Source organism: Salminus brasiliensis, chromosome 3 (assembly GCF_030463535.1).
Source record: "Salminus brasiliensis chromosome 3, fSalBra1.hap2, whole genome shotgun sequence".
NCBI lineage: Eukaryota > Metazoa > Chordata > Actinopteri > Characiformes > Bryconidae > Salminus > Salminus brasiliensis.
Window position 1 is genome coordinate 32,998,079 of NC_132880.1, and position 17,378 is coordinate 33,015,456.

At 41.1% G+C, this 17,378-nt stretch overlaps 1 protein-coding gene across 2 annotated transcripts; it reads right to left on the minus strand.

Moving 5' to 3' along the window:
- Positions 1-649: 649 nt before the first annotated feature.
- khdrbs1b (KH domain containing, RNA binding, signal transduction associated 1b) lies at positions 650-14,124 on the minus strand. Of its 2 annotated transcripts, XR_011979295.1 has the most exons (11): positions 13,765-14,124; positions 11,116-11,240; positions 9,827-9,943; positions 6,905-7,051; positions 6,235-6,362; positions 5,445-5,658; positions 5,202-5,269; positions 4,923-4,981; positions 4,621-4,809; positions 2,537-2,602; positions 650-1,515 (listed from the first exon to the last, which is right to left on the minus strand). XR_011979295.1 is itself a non-coding variant. In XM_072675913.1 (9 exons), the coding sequence occupies exons 1-9, from the start codon at positions 13,856-13,858 to the stop codon at positions 4,706-4,708; spliced, it is 1,056 nt and encodes a 351-aa protein (XP_072532014.1). In that variant the 5' UTR covers positions 13,859-14,124; the 3' UTR covers positions 3,566-4,705. The 2 variants fall into 2 exon arrangements, 1 of the variants encoding a protein (XP_072532014.1); XM_072675913.1 differs by lacking the exons at positions 650-1,515; positions 2,537-2,602 and having other exon boundaries at positions 3,566-4,809.
- Positions 14,125-17,378: the final 3,254 nt, after the last annotated feature.

Consider the following 17,378-nt stretch of genomic DNA (forward strand, 5'->3'; position numbering starts at 1 on the left):
AGGCCAAACTGAACAAAAGTTATTTACCCTCACCCTGCTACATCTACTTAAATAGGTTAATTCCTTGCCTGTTTTTTCAGGAATTTTTGTGATTGCCAGCAAAGACTGTTTGCATTTAAACTGAAGCTGACTGTTGACTTTACAGAATACTCTTCACTTTCACAACCGAGTGCGAAACCGTGGCACACTTTTGGATCCTGAAATCACAACACTTACATTGCATTTAAGGCATTTAGCACAAGCTTTTATCCTGTAAAAGTGGCTTACAGAAGTAGTGCAAAGGCTGTAACTGAGGTTCTGAGCAGTATAACTGCAACTGACAATCTCATGCCAACAACTCAAACATGTCCATTTGCAAAATACTCTTGTATAGTAGAAGGGCTAAAAAAAAACAGTAGGATCTCTTCATAGAACTTAACAGACACAGTTAAGTTACACTACACTACACAGAGGCCAGTTACACTAAAATTTCCATATTTAGCAGACCCTGGCCAAGGCGGCCACAAAAAGAATTGTACCAGCATGATCTCTCATGCTGGTACAATTCTTTTTGTGGCCGCCTTGGCCAGGTGTCCGATGTCCAAGTTTCACTCAAAGACTATTAGGCTTTTTGCATTGATAAAAGAATCACATCTATATGGAGAATCACTGTAATTCCCAATGCAGACACCATGTTTAATAGGATTTTATTAATAAACTGTACATTAAGAAACTAGTGTACAGGCATTTGCCTGTGCCACACAATCACAGTGCATCAACTGAGCGCACATGGCTTTAAACGGAAAACAGGTCATGCGGTACACTCCCATTCAAAAGGATAGCTTTGGCGCAGGAGCAAGATGGAAATTACCATGGCAATTAAACATGAAGACGAGGACAGCGCACAGACACACAGGCCAGTTAGTTCCACATTAGCATGCACGCTGCTCTGAGTGAGTATGCGTGCATGTACGTGTGTGTGTAAAGGTGGTGGGGGAGTGAGGGCATTAATCTGAGGTAGACAAGGAGGCTGGAACGAGAATGAGTTTTTCATGGTCAAGAAAACGGTAGAAAACACCACCACAGACACGACAATGAAAACACAATGGTCATTTTATGGACAGCAATGAGTGTGCTTGAAAACGCCTTAATGAGGTGAACATAAAAAAAAAAAAAAAAAAAAAACAACGAATACATTACGAAGACAATAATTGCCCAGACGCACTTCCATTGTGTGACCACACAAACACACGCACACCGCTGAAGGCTGTAGGACAAGTAAGCCCTTTTCTGCCCCAGCTCAATAAGTGCCTGCTGCTGCATGCTTTGGCAGCATCACCAAGGAGAACATTGATTTCCTTTTTTCTTTCCTTTTTAAGATGTGCCGATGCACTTTGCAAGCACTCCGCTTTGGCGTTCTTGAAAGATGTCCAACAGAACTTCTGCTCAACTCCATCTGTGCAGCTCTGTGTACGCTTTCCGGAAAAGTGGTGGTGGTCAAAAGTTTGCTTCTACACAGCAAAGCAACAGCATTCCCTGTAGGAAAGTGAGGGCAATCAAATCAGAAAAACTGGCAAGAGCATTTTCAGACTGATCCCTCCCTAAATTGGGACACCCCTCTTTATGAATGAATGATCAATTTAGCCGAATTAAAACGCATACAGATACATAAGTGTTCAAAGACAAGCACAGCCAGTAGAACAGGACACTTCGGAGGAGCTGAGCATGAGCCTGTTCATCATCTTGAAAGATGGGGCTCCATCTAGTTCCTTTGGGATCAGCTTAAGTGGTGTTTGAGATCCAGAGAGAACTTATCATCCAGAACTGGCTCAATGCTAGGTCCCAAGAGAAAAGACTCCCCTAAGGAGTTGTTACTTCAGCAAAGGGAGGAAATAATTTCTTTTTAAAACTATTGACTTTGGAAGGATAGGATATAGTGAATTAACTTCAGCGGGCTGGAAGACAGGATTATGTTTGACAGAATAACTTGTGTAGAGTAGGGCCACTCACCCTTAAAAGTGCTATATTTCTTTAAAATAAATAAATAAATAAATAAAAAATAAAATAAAAATAAAATAAAATGAGGTTTTAAGACTTTGAATTCAAGCAGTGAGCAGGATCTTTCCTCTATGTTTTAGGGGTTTCTGTCTAAAGCCGCTACTCTTGATCATTGCCATTCCATTCCTGACTAGAGATAGTAGTGCATGGAACAGTAATACAGATGGGGGTCCAACAGATCTTCTATACTCAGCATAAAAACACTTTCCAAATAAAAGCTATAAATATCCCACAGTAGTTACATTTATCTCTTAGCCTATTCCAAAAAACACCTCAGACATTTAACAGGACATAAACTGATGAGCTGGCACAATTTGTTGGACTTTGCTAAACCAGGCATCAACAGTACTTCTGTTGTCAACTCACCATTTCAGCCATAATCTCCAAATCCAGAGATCATGTGAAAAATAAGGTGGGTTGCTTAAAGAAGTGAGGTCTGTTGAACACTTTAGCATAATCAGCAACGCACTTTAAAACCCTGATATAAAAAAATACTAACCTGAGAAGAGAGTTCAAGCTGGCGTAAAGCTCAACTCCGTGCCGGGATCTCTTGAGGAACCATTCCCTAAGGGAAGAGAAAACACTCTCTGAACTCGGCATCAAACAACAAACTGACAGTCATGTAATATAAAAAAAATAAATATAGAACACATGCAGTCTATGAAGAAGGTATAGGTCATGCAACTCAAGCTTTTCAAGAACTTCTCCTTAAAGGCATTTGGAAAATTTATCAAGTTTCATGTAGATTATGCAAAAGAAAAGAAAAAGTAGCAGCAGCTTTACCAACAGACACCGATACAGTACTAAAAGCTTTTAGCAAGAGTTGCATTACAGTTCTAATCTGATGTGTTAGTATATCAACATATTTTGAAGAAAAAAAATCTATTACTGTGTGATTGAGTTTTTACTTTTATTTTTGTGACTGAAGCGTTTAATTCATTACACGGCAAGAGGTTTATGTAAATGTAAGACATGACACACTATCCAAGTACAAATTTAGGGTTAGAGCTACCTTTACAAGGCTGCACTTACGGTTTAATCAGTCCTCTCCTTGTCTAGGTCATTACTTTCATTAATAAAATCAGCTTCAAACTTGACAAAATATGAACCCTGAAAGCTAACCCTTATTAAATTCTGTTATTTCAAGCTAGTCAATACATTTCCCAGAGTAAGATAAAAAATAAAACGTCATTCAAGAAAAGTTTTATACATACCCAAGCACCGAATGCTTAGCTCTCTAAAGACATTAGGAAGCTATCCAGGTTATTTTAAAAGGCACAGGTCTTACCTCTAGGGTCCTTTTTAAGTATAAAGAGAGAGAGAAAGATTAAAGTTGCGCTTTTTTTAAATCAAATGAAACACTTTAAACAGAGTCCTTTAGTGTGGTTTACGTCTCCAGTCTACATGCATTGGTTTAAATTTAAAATCTGTTTTGAAGATGAAGAAAGGTTGATGTAACTGAAGGTTATAAGTTATTTAAAAGGGCATTTCAGCTTTTATAATGACAGGAAAAGAAAAATAAACCAGGTTAAAGTTTCATAAAAAACAAACTAGGCTTTATTGACAACTGCTGCAAAACATTTTTGGACAGATTTAGTTACCTATTTAGGCAAGCTTACACATGTAGCATTCTGCAATTTTATGGAGAGGGTACAGAGACTAAATGGCAGTAAGTACAGTTTGGACGTATTTTCTTTTTAACTATGTACAAGAGATTCATATTTAGCTGCAGTATCCCTTTACATTAGGATGAGATGACCCTTGTAGAGATTGTTGTCCCAATCCTTCTTAAGCAGTTTGTGCATGCAGTTTATAGACCATGGTATCCTCCATGAAAATCTGACTTATTTTATCTTTTTAAACATAAGGAGCCAAAAACAGGCCATTTTACAGAACAGTTTTGAAGAGCCATAACTTATTTTAACAAATTAAGGATTTGAGGACAGTCCATCTCAACAGTGTCTATTAGGGCTATATTTCAAAACTCTAAAATACAATGAAAAATATTGAAACCTACAACTAGATTTACATCTTTTAAGACTATTTAACACAAAAAGAAATATCAATGGTTGTTGGCAATGTCATTAAAGAGATTTGTCCTTCCCTTAATTAATGTCCGTTACATTACATAAAATAAATGATTTGGTTTAATGACTTTTGATCTAATATTGAGCAGAATTTTGAAATGTAGCCTAAATGGGAATCTGCAACTGCATCTCTATAGATTCTTTTAAAAGCAACAAAAATTAAAGTGGTGTTCTGGGACACTCAACAAGTGGCTACACAGTTGTTAGGCTTTAACTTTCAAATTAAATATTTTACCCAATCACTGAGAAAAGAGGGGGGGAGGGATTAAAAAAATGTATATAAACAATGCAAAAAAAGCAAAGGGAGATAGGAGCAGGAGGAGGGGGGGGGGAGCAAACCAAAACTGAAAACAAAGGAACAGCTCTTTTTTGAAATATCTAAACCCTCAAAAACTGTCTTGGACTTTCGATTCTTGAAGCATTCAGTTGCCGATTTGTCGAGTTTCCTTTAAAAGTGTCCAGAGTAGAAAAACGAAACCCAAAGACGGACAATTACTTTTGTCGGGTTGCTTAAAGCGTGAGCTGCCATGGGAGACAGTCATCATGGTGACACATTATGGATGACGTCCTGCGTGTGGAGTTCAGTATCGTCCATAAGGGTGTTCTCTGTATGCCCCCTTAGTTGGTTTCTGAGCAGGGGTCTTCCCACCAGCAGCACGCTGTGTTCCATTCCAGTCATCCTGAGCTAAACGAGCAAAGAGATGCATACTGAGCACAGATTCTGCGAACTTACTGCATGGAACACTGACATGTATCAACACATACCAACAACGTCATAAGAAGAATAAACAAACTTACCATAACTTTCATACCCCTCCTGTGTTTCTCCATGTCCATAATCATAGTACTCTGGTTCTCTGGAAGAGTTAATGCATGATGCTACATGAAGACAGTACTATTCATTTCACACAAACATCAATTACAGTGATATACAAACTATGTACAGCAATTTACAGTGTCGTGCCTCAACCACACTACAATTCTACCTTATAAATAAGTAGTAAACTATGAGTCTATAAATAAGGATACTAGTTGATCAAACATCCTGAAACAAAATAAGAGATCGTTTCAACTCACGCTTGTGGTTGATTGTAGTAACTGTCGTAGGATTCGTAGGCTGGGTCTGTGTAGCTTTCGTCGTATGACTGGGGAGGAAGAGAGACCAAGAGACATCATACCAATGAAGCCATTGCCAAGACAGCAGGTCCTTGCATGAGCACTCATTTACAAAAATTGAGACTTTTCAGAGCAGAACTTTATTTACAATAATTAAGACTTCAAACAGACAGCTTACATATTCATTCATATAAACAAACTTACATATTCTTCATAGTTCTCCTGGGCAGGGGGGCGTGGTGGCGGAGGAGGCATTCTTTGGGGACCTGCAGCAGGACCCCGGGCACGGAGAGCCACAGCACCTCTGGCTGGCTGAGATGGTGGTCCGCCTCGTCCTGCTGGAGCTCCTCTCACTGCTCCACCTCTAGCAGGACCACCCCGAGGGACTCCACCACGCATTGGTGGCATGCCACGACCCCTGAAACATTGACATGAAAAAACGTATACATAACTTGTATAAAGTCTTCACTAAGTGTGCTTTATTAAGTGGAACAAATCTACTTAAAAAAAAAAAAAAAAACCTAATGAATGAATTCATTACTAAAGTGGGGCAGAGACGCAGGCTTGGAACTGGAAGGTCACTGGTTTGATCTACTGAATAGGCATCCACTTTTGAGCTTTGAGTAAGGCACCAAACCCACCCCAAATCCTCTGTGGATGCTGAGATGACTACACACCACTCTGTGCATGTTCTCGCTGTGTGCAGTGAATAAACTATGTGTAATCTTAATTCAAATGACTTTAAATCAGCTCTGAACTGACCTGGTGCACACTCATGCATACATGACCAAACCAGCTCTGAGCCACTTTTTTAAACCTCAAATAAAAAATGTAACTCCAGTATGCAGTCATGAAAATGCACTGAGCAATGATAGCACGCACAAGGGTACTCAGAGAAAAGGTGTGTTCACACGAATAACATATGGATCACTTACAAAGCAAAATATGAATTGTCAAGACATTACTGAACATGTAGTGCGAGTGTGGGGCACACCTGGGTGCAGAAGGTGCTCCACGGCCTCTGCCCATTGGGCCACCTCGGCCTCGAACGCCATGATCCTGACTGCCATTCAGATAACTCATCTCCATGAACTGCTCCTGGCAAATTTCATCCATCATGTCCTACAGAACAGAGGGAGAATAAATCTCTTAGTCACACATTAAAATGCCAGAGAAATCTCCATTTCACAGCATGTTCATAGATTCTTGTAGTATAAGATAGCTAATGTACAGACAGAATCTGACAACAACTATTAATATCAGAAACATTATGAGAGTAAGAAAGAGAAAGAAAGAAAGAAAAGAGAAACCTAGGGACTGACCAAAAGGACTGATGTGATTGTAATAGCTATCCTTAATCGAGAGAGAACAATGACAGTTAGTATGCAAATCTGACTCATTTCACACAGCTGGAAGAGGACAACGCGAAAGTGATTTATCAGATTAAATATTAATCTGTAGCCACGAGCAAAGTGAGCCAAGGTCTAATTTAACAATGTAAGCAGTTAATCAGTGTTAAACATTGACCTATTTGGATCTAATAAATGAGGTAGCACTGCAGGCAGGGAGAGGTAAACTAAAACCTCTGCGCTGCAGACATAATCCATCCACCTTCCTGTCAGCTCCAGGAGGGGAGACTTTTATTTTTTTTATTTGATACTTACAGGAAACAGGAACTTCTTAATCTCCTCCATAGCATGGGCCATGCGCAGGTATGCTTCGGGCGCAGGGGCAAACACTTCAATAAACACGTGGAGCTCCATGGACAGGTGCGCATATTTTGGCTCTCCACTTCTCCTCAGGCCTTCCTCCTGATGAACAAACACCATCCGTTTTAAAAGACACTCCAGCTCCTTATGTTTGATAAGGCTACAAGCCGAAAACTAGCTGACGGTAATTACAACCAATTACCATTAACAAGGAGCTAAGGGCTTCTAAACGTACATAACGGCGCATCTGCCTGCAAGATTATGATGCTGCGATTGCTGCAGCAAAAGACGCAAAAACACAAACAGCAGACAGGCTTCGCTCAAGTTATGCCAAACAACTCGCACATTTGACCCTAGCCATCTGTCCGCTGACGGCACAAAAAATATCACTGCTGAATGTAGTGCGTCCACCTGCAGAGAGTTCTCTTCACTTTGCAGAAACCTAATCTTTTGTGTTTGCTTGCTGATGTATACAAACCCATATTTTATATAAGACCTTACACACTCAACCTAAACCCTTCTACTGGGCTGCTAAAGATTCACAGCACACTTCCCTTATTCATAACCATTACAGACATTCTGTAACAGATAGAGCTTTCTAGCTGTGGTATGGATTCACTAAGTTACTCAATGATTAAAAAAAAAGAAAAAAAAAGGGCCAATCAGTGACTTAATAGCTTTTTGGCAATGCAGTATTATACAAAGTGAAGAGTGATCTAGTCAATTGAAATAGCTAATGCTTTACAGAACACATCCGTATTATGAATGCTAATCAATCAATAAAAAAAAAGCATTCTACACATTATCCACAATGACATTTCCCGCAAAGAAGAATAGATTGAACACATGTCACTACACTTCAGGAGGGACACAGCACTGAGGGTTTAGTGCTCTCCCAGAATAGCTTGGTCACGTAATTATCAGAGCATTTGCAAGCTCAATCATGTGTTTTTGAACAGGAAAAACAACTTAAACTGTGCAGTTCCCCCAGGTTTATCCACATTCACAGACCCTTGCAAAAGTAGAACACCTGAAACAGCAGTGACTTAGCAGTTAACACTGGCAAATAAAGTTTGTCATATACACAGTAATAAACAGTTAACAGCAGTAAATCGCTTAGATGAAAATACTAAAAGATTCAAAAACTTTTATATCTATAGACATTTACAGAAACACATTTAGGCTGAGGGTAGAGTACAGCATTAAGTCATGAAATGCATGAAGTGCTGGCAGCCAAAAATGACTCAATGAGAAGAACCAAGATGGAACAGCCGTTTTGTTCCTTATGTTCCTCTCTGTAAAAGCGCTGTTAAAGTGTGTTGTATTACTGACTAACTTTTCCATTATCCTTTGCCCTGAAGATCTAGGTTTTACTTTATCTCTGGCTTATTGGCTTTTTGTGGCATTCATTTCCCCATCCCATCCCACACACCTGCTAATCCATCACTGAGCTCTCTGGCCAGTCACAAGGGCTGGAGAAAATTGACCAAATTCCTGTATTTGCTGAAGGAACATTAACAGGTATCTGGGCAGAATAACTAAGGTTCTGGGTGAAGGAAACTTGCACAGAATTCCTCAAAGAAAAACATACCACAATTTCTCATTAACGTAGATTAAGACTCGACATTCTTTGTTATTCAAGACTGAACCAAACCCACTTTGACTGTGTTCTACTAGTCAGATGCATCAATAAAAAACTACACAAGTACACAAGCAACGCAGGTAACACAGGTCACATTCTGAGCAACTGTGATAGATTTCTCTCCGCATCAGTGTTGAAATAAGTTGTAATGTTCATAACTCCAACTTGACAGCTTTGCTTTTCTAAGCTAAATAAGCAGCATCAATCTGTATTCCAAGCGCATTCTGTGGTGAAAGCGTGGCGGTTTGCTTTGGTTTCTCTTTGAAGACTAAGAGTACATACATTTGTATGCATGTTATGTTATACCAGATCAACAAAAATAAAGATTTCTTCACAAGTATTTTACCCTTCAAAACAGGTATGTCTGACCAATGAGAAAAGGGACATTTGGAAAGTGATTCACCCTTTTGGTTTTCATAATGTTTACCTCTTCTATGCCTCTCCATTTCTAAAAGGGATTTTGAATATATGTCTTGGACTTGACAACTGATAGCTCCGACTCGCCTGCTGGTGCCTTAATTTGGATACGAGACTACTTTGCTGTTTCCTACTAAAGCTTTCGTCTGGCATAGATCATTTTCCTTCAGCAAAGGCACTTTTGATTTCCTAATAGTGAACATGTTCCTATCAAATCTGTTCTAGCTGTGCATTGGACATTAGCCTCTAAATACGATGTTAAGTATACCTAAAGGAATGCCCGGTCTATCAGGAGCAGACAAACTAAATGGTGAGGCTAAAAATATGGAAAAATATGCCTGAAATGGCCCTTGCATGCACAGCTCATCCTTAGGAATAATTTACCAGAGCTCAGCTTAGAAGCATCTGCAAGGCAGTAAGCCATTTTATTAATGCCCCACACTTCAGTCAAAACATAAACAAAGTCTACTGCTTCAAGAAACATGAAAAATAAAACTAGCCACCCGAACTAGTTTCTGATGTGACAGACAGAAAACATGTTTACGTAATAAGCTCTGAAAGGAGCTGAAAAACGCTTGAGCAGCGATCTTTGATTTCGTTTTTAACTGAATTATGTAACTTGAGACGGACATTGAGAGGAGAAAAAGGCATTTGCCGTTTTAGTGCCGTCAAAAGCTCATCCATAGAGTTGAGCTGCAGGTTGAACCTTAGATTACAAAAATAAACTTGTGTTTTGCACCCTGGTATTTTATAGGAAGCAGCATGTTTTTTTTGTTAATAGAACTGGTGCAACATGAAGGCATAATGAGGGTGTTTACCTTGGCTTTGTCTCTCATGGAGCCCTTCCCCAGCACTGAGATCTTTGCTCCTGTCTCCTCCTGCAATCTCTTGATTGTGTTCCCCTGAGGCCCAAGAATCTTGCCAACAAAGTTAAACTGCAAAGAGCACAGATATTAATTTTAATTCAGAGAAAAAGGGTTTCAGATACTGAGAACGAACTGGTTTTCAACATTCAAATGGTATTTTGATCTCTGATCAAGACCATATTAAATAAAAGCAAACCAATCAAATGCCAGTGGTACAGTCTGGCTCTGCAATAAATCTAATAAGGATATAACTACTCGATAGTTCTGAGCAATCTCTGCTACAGAGGATAGCCGCTTTGATGGGAGTCAAATTAACTTAAGAGGCAGAAACTCCTCTCTACTGTGGCATCATCTGGACTACAATCGCAGATGTGAGTTAGTTATGCCATCCAAATTAAGCAGAGGAAAAGCGGTCTTATGATCAAAACAGTACTGCTGTTTAAGATCTTTCGTAAGCCAGTGAAATCTGTGGCAAGACTAGCACAGGAACTAAATTCTGATTTCAGTTTTCTGCAGCAAGGGCAGATTAGGTAGTGTGAGAATGGCAACATGATCCCCCATCCGTCATTTCAAACTAAACAAGAGAAATTCCAAGAGCATGACTAAGAGATGGAAAGGTTCAGAGGAGGAAAAGAAACAGTAACAGGAAAGGTCAAGACAGAATGTAGACCTACTCTAAAAACATGAAAAATATGCATTTAATGCTTTAAAATGTTACCAGTTATGTGTGAACAAAGCTAGTTTTTACAAATCCTGTTTCTCCTTACATTGCAATTCTGCTGTTTCAACACACCCATTTCTAAAACTTATGAAGGGCGTGTAATTGGTTAAGTTGTTGATTCAGGTGAGCAGGGAATACACTAACATATAATGCAATGCAAGAGTATGAGCTTATTTAACATATAACTAAAAGAAGAAGAAAAAAACACTGCAAAATGTGACATCCCAAATTGACTGGCTTTCATTTAACACTACTTACTATAAATCTGAAAGATGTTTACCCCTGGCCAAAGCCCAATGGATAGCAATCCTTCAGCCCCTTTCTAGATGACACTTCTAGTGCCGTTAGGGCTTGCCTGCTTAATGGCAGCCAGTAGATTGATGGCAGTCAAATTTCCAATAAACTCTTTATTTATCCATCCTTGTGTGTGCGTAGACACACTGGAAGTCATACTCCCTCTATAGCAACATCGAACAACCCCAAACACTACATGAATCAGCAGAAAATGCGTGGCACCTACCTTCGGGTACTGTTTGACTGGTATAAGAACCCTTTCCTTCAGTTTAATATTCTTTGCTGTGAAGAGATCCAAGTATGTCTCGTTGTCTTTTTCTGGCGCCTCCTCTTTCTGAACCCTCTCAATTTCTGAAACCAAAAAAAAAGCACCGAAATTAGTTTCCGCTCAGCTACAACAGTTTCACTTAATATTCAGCATGAAATCACAACTGCTGAGGTCATTTGTGAAATGAACTTAATTAAAATGGAAGAGTCAAGCTTTGACATAAGCCAAGAGGCTTTTTTCAGAAACAATGCATTCTTTGAGCAATAAAGACAGCTAAATATAGTATCTGATGAGAAGAACAAGCCCTGAGAAAAGGCCGAACGCTACAGGGATGAACGTCATCAGTCGTACACAACAAATAGAAAACGCCCGTGGTTAAAGCTGCGATTACTCACTTCTTAACTTTAGTGAACGCAACAACAAACTCCCAAGTCATTTATTTTTGCTTCGAGACAAAGCAGTTTAGAGAGCATCAAGAGTTTCAAGGGAGTGAAGCTCCAGGTAAAACATCACAATGTCTTATTTCAGAAGGCTGAGCAAGTAAACAAGCATTTTCCACTGGGATTACACTGATTATGAGCCAGCATCAGCAAAACTTGAGTCTGACCAATTTGAAACATAAAGCTGCAAGATATAACCTAACAAATCCTAGTAAATCACCAAGAAGGTGATTAAACAATGCACTCCGTGTTATAGCCTTGGATTACAATTACACTGTGCACCATCCATTTATTTAAAAAAACAAACAAAAAAAAAAAACACACACTTCTAGGTTCCAGCTTATAGGTGCTTGAATTTTGCAACATAAGGCGCTTCTTCAAAGACACAGGAGAACGCTATTGATCAATCCAGGCCCCTAAACTAATGAGCTAATGGACTGTAAAGAGCAGATCCATCAGCAGCTCTTTCTTGTTGGGGTTAATGCAAAAACCTGAGTGGCCAATCTGTGAGACACGGAAAAACTGATATGAAACCGTCACACTTGGAATCAACAGCCGGTTTGAATCTACGGTAAGGGTCCCGCTGGGCTGCTGATCTGAAACAGCTGGTGCAGCTGGACCAGAGGGAGAAAGAGAGACTACAACATTTCCTGTCGGAAAAAGGAATCATATTTAATGGTCAAATCTAACACTTCCCATACTATTCACATAAGGTTCGGGGTACCCAGTCTCGCCAAGAGCGTCTCTATAGAGCTTAACTGTAACCCGGTTGAGGACCACACGCATTCTGCGCACCACGTGAATCTCATACACAGACTCTGAATCCCACAGCATGTAAAGCCACTGGGATTAACATTGCAGACATGTTTCACTGAAAATTAATTTACACAACTGATCCCTTCCATCAAGCTCAGTCGGCTGGTAAAGATACTTGGTGTCTGACGTTTGCGACTCGTTCTGCACAGAAACTCGAGGTGAAGGTTATTAAAAACTAATGGAAGTCGGTCACCGAAAACCATTTTGTTGACCTCTTATGGCCACAACACTAAACTAAAGGACACGTCTTGACCAATTTATTGATAATATGAGAAAAATAAAATCAACTAAATTATTTTTACACTTAAGTTATAAAAATAAGAACAAAAAAAACCCTGTTTCAAATAATCTCAGCATCTGATACTCCAAACGTTTTTACACGCCCGCTTTGTGCTCAAGGTGTAAATGAGGGGTTCATGAGCGTTACAGCTCGGGTCACCGTGCAAACCCACGAGCAGGAGCGGGGCAACACACGGACCCCGGCGGGCTTCCTGCTCGTCCCCGGTATTAACGGAGCCCTCGGATTTAAAGTTCACCCCTCTGACCGGTTTGCAGCTGAGGGGTGAAAAAGCAGCTCCACGGTGGGGGAAGGGGCAAAGCGGCTTCCGCCCAGGGCAGGAGGCGGAACCCTCGCGGTCCCCCGGGTCCAGCTCACGGTAGCGAAACGGGGCTCGGGCTTCGCTCATAAGAACTTTTCTCGCCACGGTTTCTCTGGGTTTACAGGGACAGACCTAACGGAGCTAACGGCGAGAATAACGCATTCAGATCACCGTTACACACCGCTGTTCACAAAAACAGCGACTACGCAGTAGCTACAATGTTACCGGTATTCTCCCCAATTCTGGTTCACACCAACGACAACAAAGCCGAGACCGGACTGGGTCCGAATTTTCCGCTCCACCTTAAATGGTGCAGCAGTTCGCTACAGCACAGCACCTGCGCAGACACCAGCACTGAACTGCTGCACCGTTTAAGGTGGAGCGGAAACCAAGAGAGAAAAGTCAGCTCAGCCGCCGCTGAATCAGCTAGCTAACGGTTTCTGTAACCGGACCCATGATAACCTACACCAGTCCGCCCGGTTCTGGACCACTGCCTTCGTCCCCCTGGTTCTCGTTAGCCAGCTAACTTAGCTACTGTGGTTCCCTGGTTCTGTCTAACTCATTTCATAACTGATACAGTAGCGGTAGCTAACTTTCTCATTTTCGTTAACTTAACGTAACTCTAACGTTAGTTCGTTAGCTAGCTTTCACGCGGTCGCTCTGCGCTCGAGCTCCTTTAAAACAACACCGTGTGTAGCGCGCGAGTGTGTGTGTGTGTGTGTGTGTGTGTGTGTGTGTGTGTGGGTCCGTACCTGCAGATATGAGCTTCATGGCGTGGATGAAGGAGCCGTCCAGGCTGTCTCTCTCCGCCAGCAGCTGCGGGAGGTACTTACTCTCGTTCTCCATTTTGAGTTGGAGAGAAGGACCGAGGGGGCCGGAGGAAGTTTTAAACGAAGCGAGGCTGCACGCCGCGATCCAAGGCAGAACCGGAGGGGGGGGGGAGGTCTGGAGTAAGTAAGGATGCCCCTACAAAAGGTCCACTTTTCCCACGGCGGCGGAGGGGAGGCGCTTGTTTCGACTCGGGTCGGTTCACTTTGTTTCCCGTTGTTTTGCAACAGACGGAGCTGCGGAGCGAACGGGACTCGTGCGCGCGCTGCACTGCAAATGGAAGAACAATGCGCGCGCGCGCCGAGAAACGGGGACGAGGCGAGCGGAAGTGACGTCGCGGCAACGCGTGAACGACCGCCCACATTTAGATCAAGGAGATTAAGGGGAAAAGTTTGAGTTTATTTAGTGCCTCCGTATAACTTTCATAAATATCCTATTAGTTATCGATCAATCTCTCTCTCTCTATATATATATATATATATATTTTTTTTTTTTTTATATATATATATAAATATCGATATGTGCCAACTGATTAAATGTTATGGGTATTGTGATGGTTTAACTCACCAGTTATCTTTGCACATCTTTTTTCTTTGCACGTTACCATTAATTTTCTGTTCTGTTAATAATAATTTGTATATCCCGTATGTCCTATCTGCATGATATAAACAGTCAAAAATAAAAAATCTGGTTAAATTATGTGTGTGTGTGTGTGTGTGTGTGTGTGTGTGTGTGTGTGTGTGTGTGTGTGTGATTTTTGTTTTTGTTTTTGATACACTTTCGTCCCTAGTTGTTAACTCTATTATTAACAGGAAATAATTCGGTCTACAAAATCTCAGCAAACAGAATTTCATCAGCTCTCTGGCCACATCTTTGTTCTTAGTATACCGTTCAATTCTCAATTTAGACCAAGAGCATTTCTCTTGAAATGTACCACATGAAGAGATATTAGTATTCTGCACTGGTAAATGAACACAGAGTTAATGTTCACTCACTGCTGCCTTGTGTTGACAGAGCTGATTTGATGGCAAAGTGAGTAAACAGTGCAGCGAGAAGAGGACCGTGTGGGTGAGACACTGTGAAGAGGGAAAGGGTAATGTCTGCTGCCCCCCAGTGGTTTAAACTACAACCAGTTTTGTAATTTAATCACCAGGCCCAAATGTGTTTTCATTAATGGCAGCCCCTTGTGACTTTAGATTGATTGACTGATTAAATGCCTGGTTTATTTGCTTGTTTACATTTATACACATACATCAAGATCATCACCACCTGCCTAATATCCTGTCGGTATACTCTACTAATGCTAGGCATGGACTAGAGCGGTTAAAGCCCCCAGCACTGAGCTGTGAAGCAGTGGGACCGTGTTCTCTGGAATGATGCCGTCCAATACTTTTTTGCGGATGAGGTAGGGTGGTGATCATCCAACATCCTAGACTTACTAATGCTCTTGTCGCTGGCTGCAATCACATCCTCACAGCAATCCTCTAGTAGAACAATCTTTCCCTGAACAGTAGAGACAGTTACTTCAACAAAGGCAGGATAAACGTTTTTTTTGAATACCCTTTGAAGAAACAATGAATGGGCAGGTGTCCCAATACTTTTGTCCATATAGTGTATATAGCACTAGGACATCACAGCAGATCTTTTAAGTCCATGGATCGCACTTCTTGTTCCAAAACATGGAATGCGCTGAAATGGGAGGTCTGATCCGTGGACTTACAGTAAACAGCTTACATACCCAATCATCCAGGTCTCATGTTTGTGTGCCCACTGTAAGTACTTTTAGTGGTGGACAAGGTTTAGACTGGACACTCTGACCACTCTGCAGCTACATGAGCTGTGCCACAGTAGCCTTTCTGTCAGTTTAAGACCAGACATTATAGATTCTGTTGCCCTCATACATGATACAGGATTGTGTGAAGCTCTAGTCTTAGCTTTGTTGTGCTAGTAGTCCCTTTATAGTACATCCTGATGCTAGTAATAACAGGGTGGGATAACACAAGGACAAATAGCTAGATGGATAGTGATGCACCAGGAATAGCGGTTTACTATCAAACACTGAGCCGGCTGGCGACTGCAGTTATAGAGGAAGAAGTGCAGCACTTTAGTGTGGGGAAGGTGCAGCATGTGCAAGCTAAAGACACAGCAGTAGCTATAGTACTCCATATACTCCATGCATGCACTCTGCAATACAATGCAGTGCTGGAGGGAGTCACTCAAGTCTGGAACACAGGTGTAGCTCTTTTTCTTGAGAAAAGCCAGAAAGGCCAGTGCCCTAAACCTGAGTCAGGTGGTTAAGAGACTGTCATAGGCCAAAGGGCCAAACTGTTGTAGTCCATCAGATCTGCCTTGCCCAGTACTAGCCCCATGCAAAAGGCTGGAGTTTCAGTGTTGTTTTGTTGTTGTTGTTGTTGACAATCATGGGCTCATCTAAGCAACCATCTAAAGATGTGAAAATAGTATTAATCAATGGCAAGAGGAGGCAGAGGAAGGCTATAAAAAGTATGTTTTCAGCTTGCTGTTTTTTTACAGTGTGGAATGTTCAGGGGAACATTGGAGGCCAACGTAAGATCTGGAAGACCAAGCAATCTTATAGAGAACTGCTCATATGCTGGTAAGACAGGTAAATCAAAAATCACAATGCATTGTTAGCTGAGTGGAGAGAATGGTGCACATTGCCAGCTGTGACGCATGAGAGTGGATCTATCATGCTTTGGGGTTGTGTTGCCACTAGTGGCATTGGCAATATTGCATGGGTGGATGGGAGAATGGATTTGCTAAAATACCAACACACTCTGGATGCAAATGTCAAACCTTCTGTTACATAGCTAAAGCTGAAAAGAAGAGGCTTATACAACAGGATAATGATCCTGTCCATACCTCAACACCACCACGGACTACCTGAAGAGGAAAAGTAAACCAACTGAAATGGCCCTCCAGTCTCCTGACCTACACGTCATAGGAAATCTGTGAATAGACCTCAAGCTGTGCCTGCAATACGAACTAAGAATATCTCAAGACTAGAGGCTGGAGGCTTCTGCAAAGAAGAGTGGGGGAAAATCCAGCTAGAAAAACAGAAAGACTTTTAGCTACATTATGAAATACAGAGGATCTGTGCATCAGGAGGTTCTGAAACTAGGGTGTGTTTACTACTGTTCAATTAAAAACCAACATGGGTGCCTAAACCTTTGCATAAGACTTCTGAATGAATAATTTACTGACTGACCTGTGTGAAGCTTTTTATCTTGATTCCCAATCAAGAGATCTTTGTTCCAAGTACATTTGCGTCTTGTGTGTGCCACAGCATGTCCTGTTGTATTGTTTTGCTCATGTTAAATCGAGACATTAATCGTCTATTAATGACCAGACTAATGTATCTGTGCTCAAGCTAATAAAATCAACCCTCTATCTGGACTGTTTTTAAGACCCCATGCATCAATACTTCAATAAGTCAAATGCGTCTCTGGGTAGCCAGAATGAAATCCGATTGCTGTGTGGGACTAAATATGTAACTTTGCTTGTTGCGCAGTCATAATTT

Excerpts from the sequence above, each read along its gene's own strand:
- khdrbs1b (XM_072675913.1), bottom strand. The coding sequence starts at position 13,858 with ATGGAGAACGAGAGTAAGTACCTCCCGCAGCTGCTGGCGGAGAGAGAC. Across the intron at positions 7,052-9,826 it reads CCATGAGAGACAAAGCCAAG|GAGGAAGGCCTGAGGAGAAG; the intron begins GTAAACACCCTC and ends TTTGTTCATCAG. Across the intron at positions 4,810-4,922 it reads GGAGGGGTATGAAAGTTATG|CTCAGGATGACTGGAATGGA; the intron begins GTAAGTTTGTTT and ends TTGCTCGTTTAG.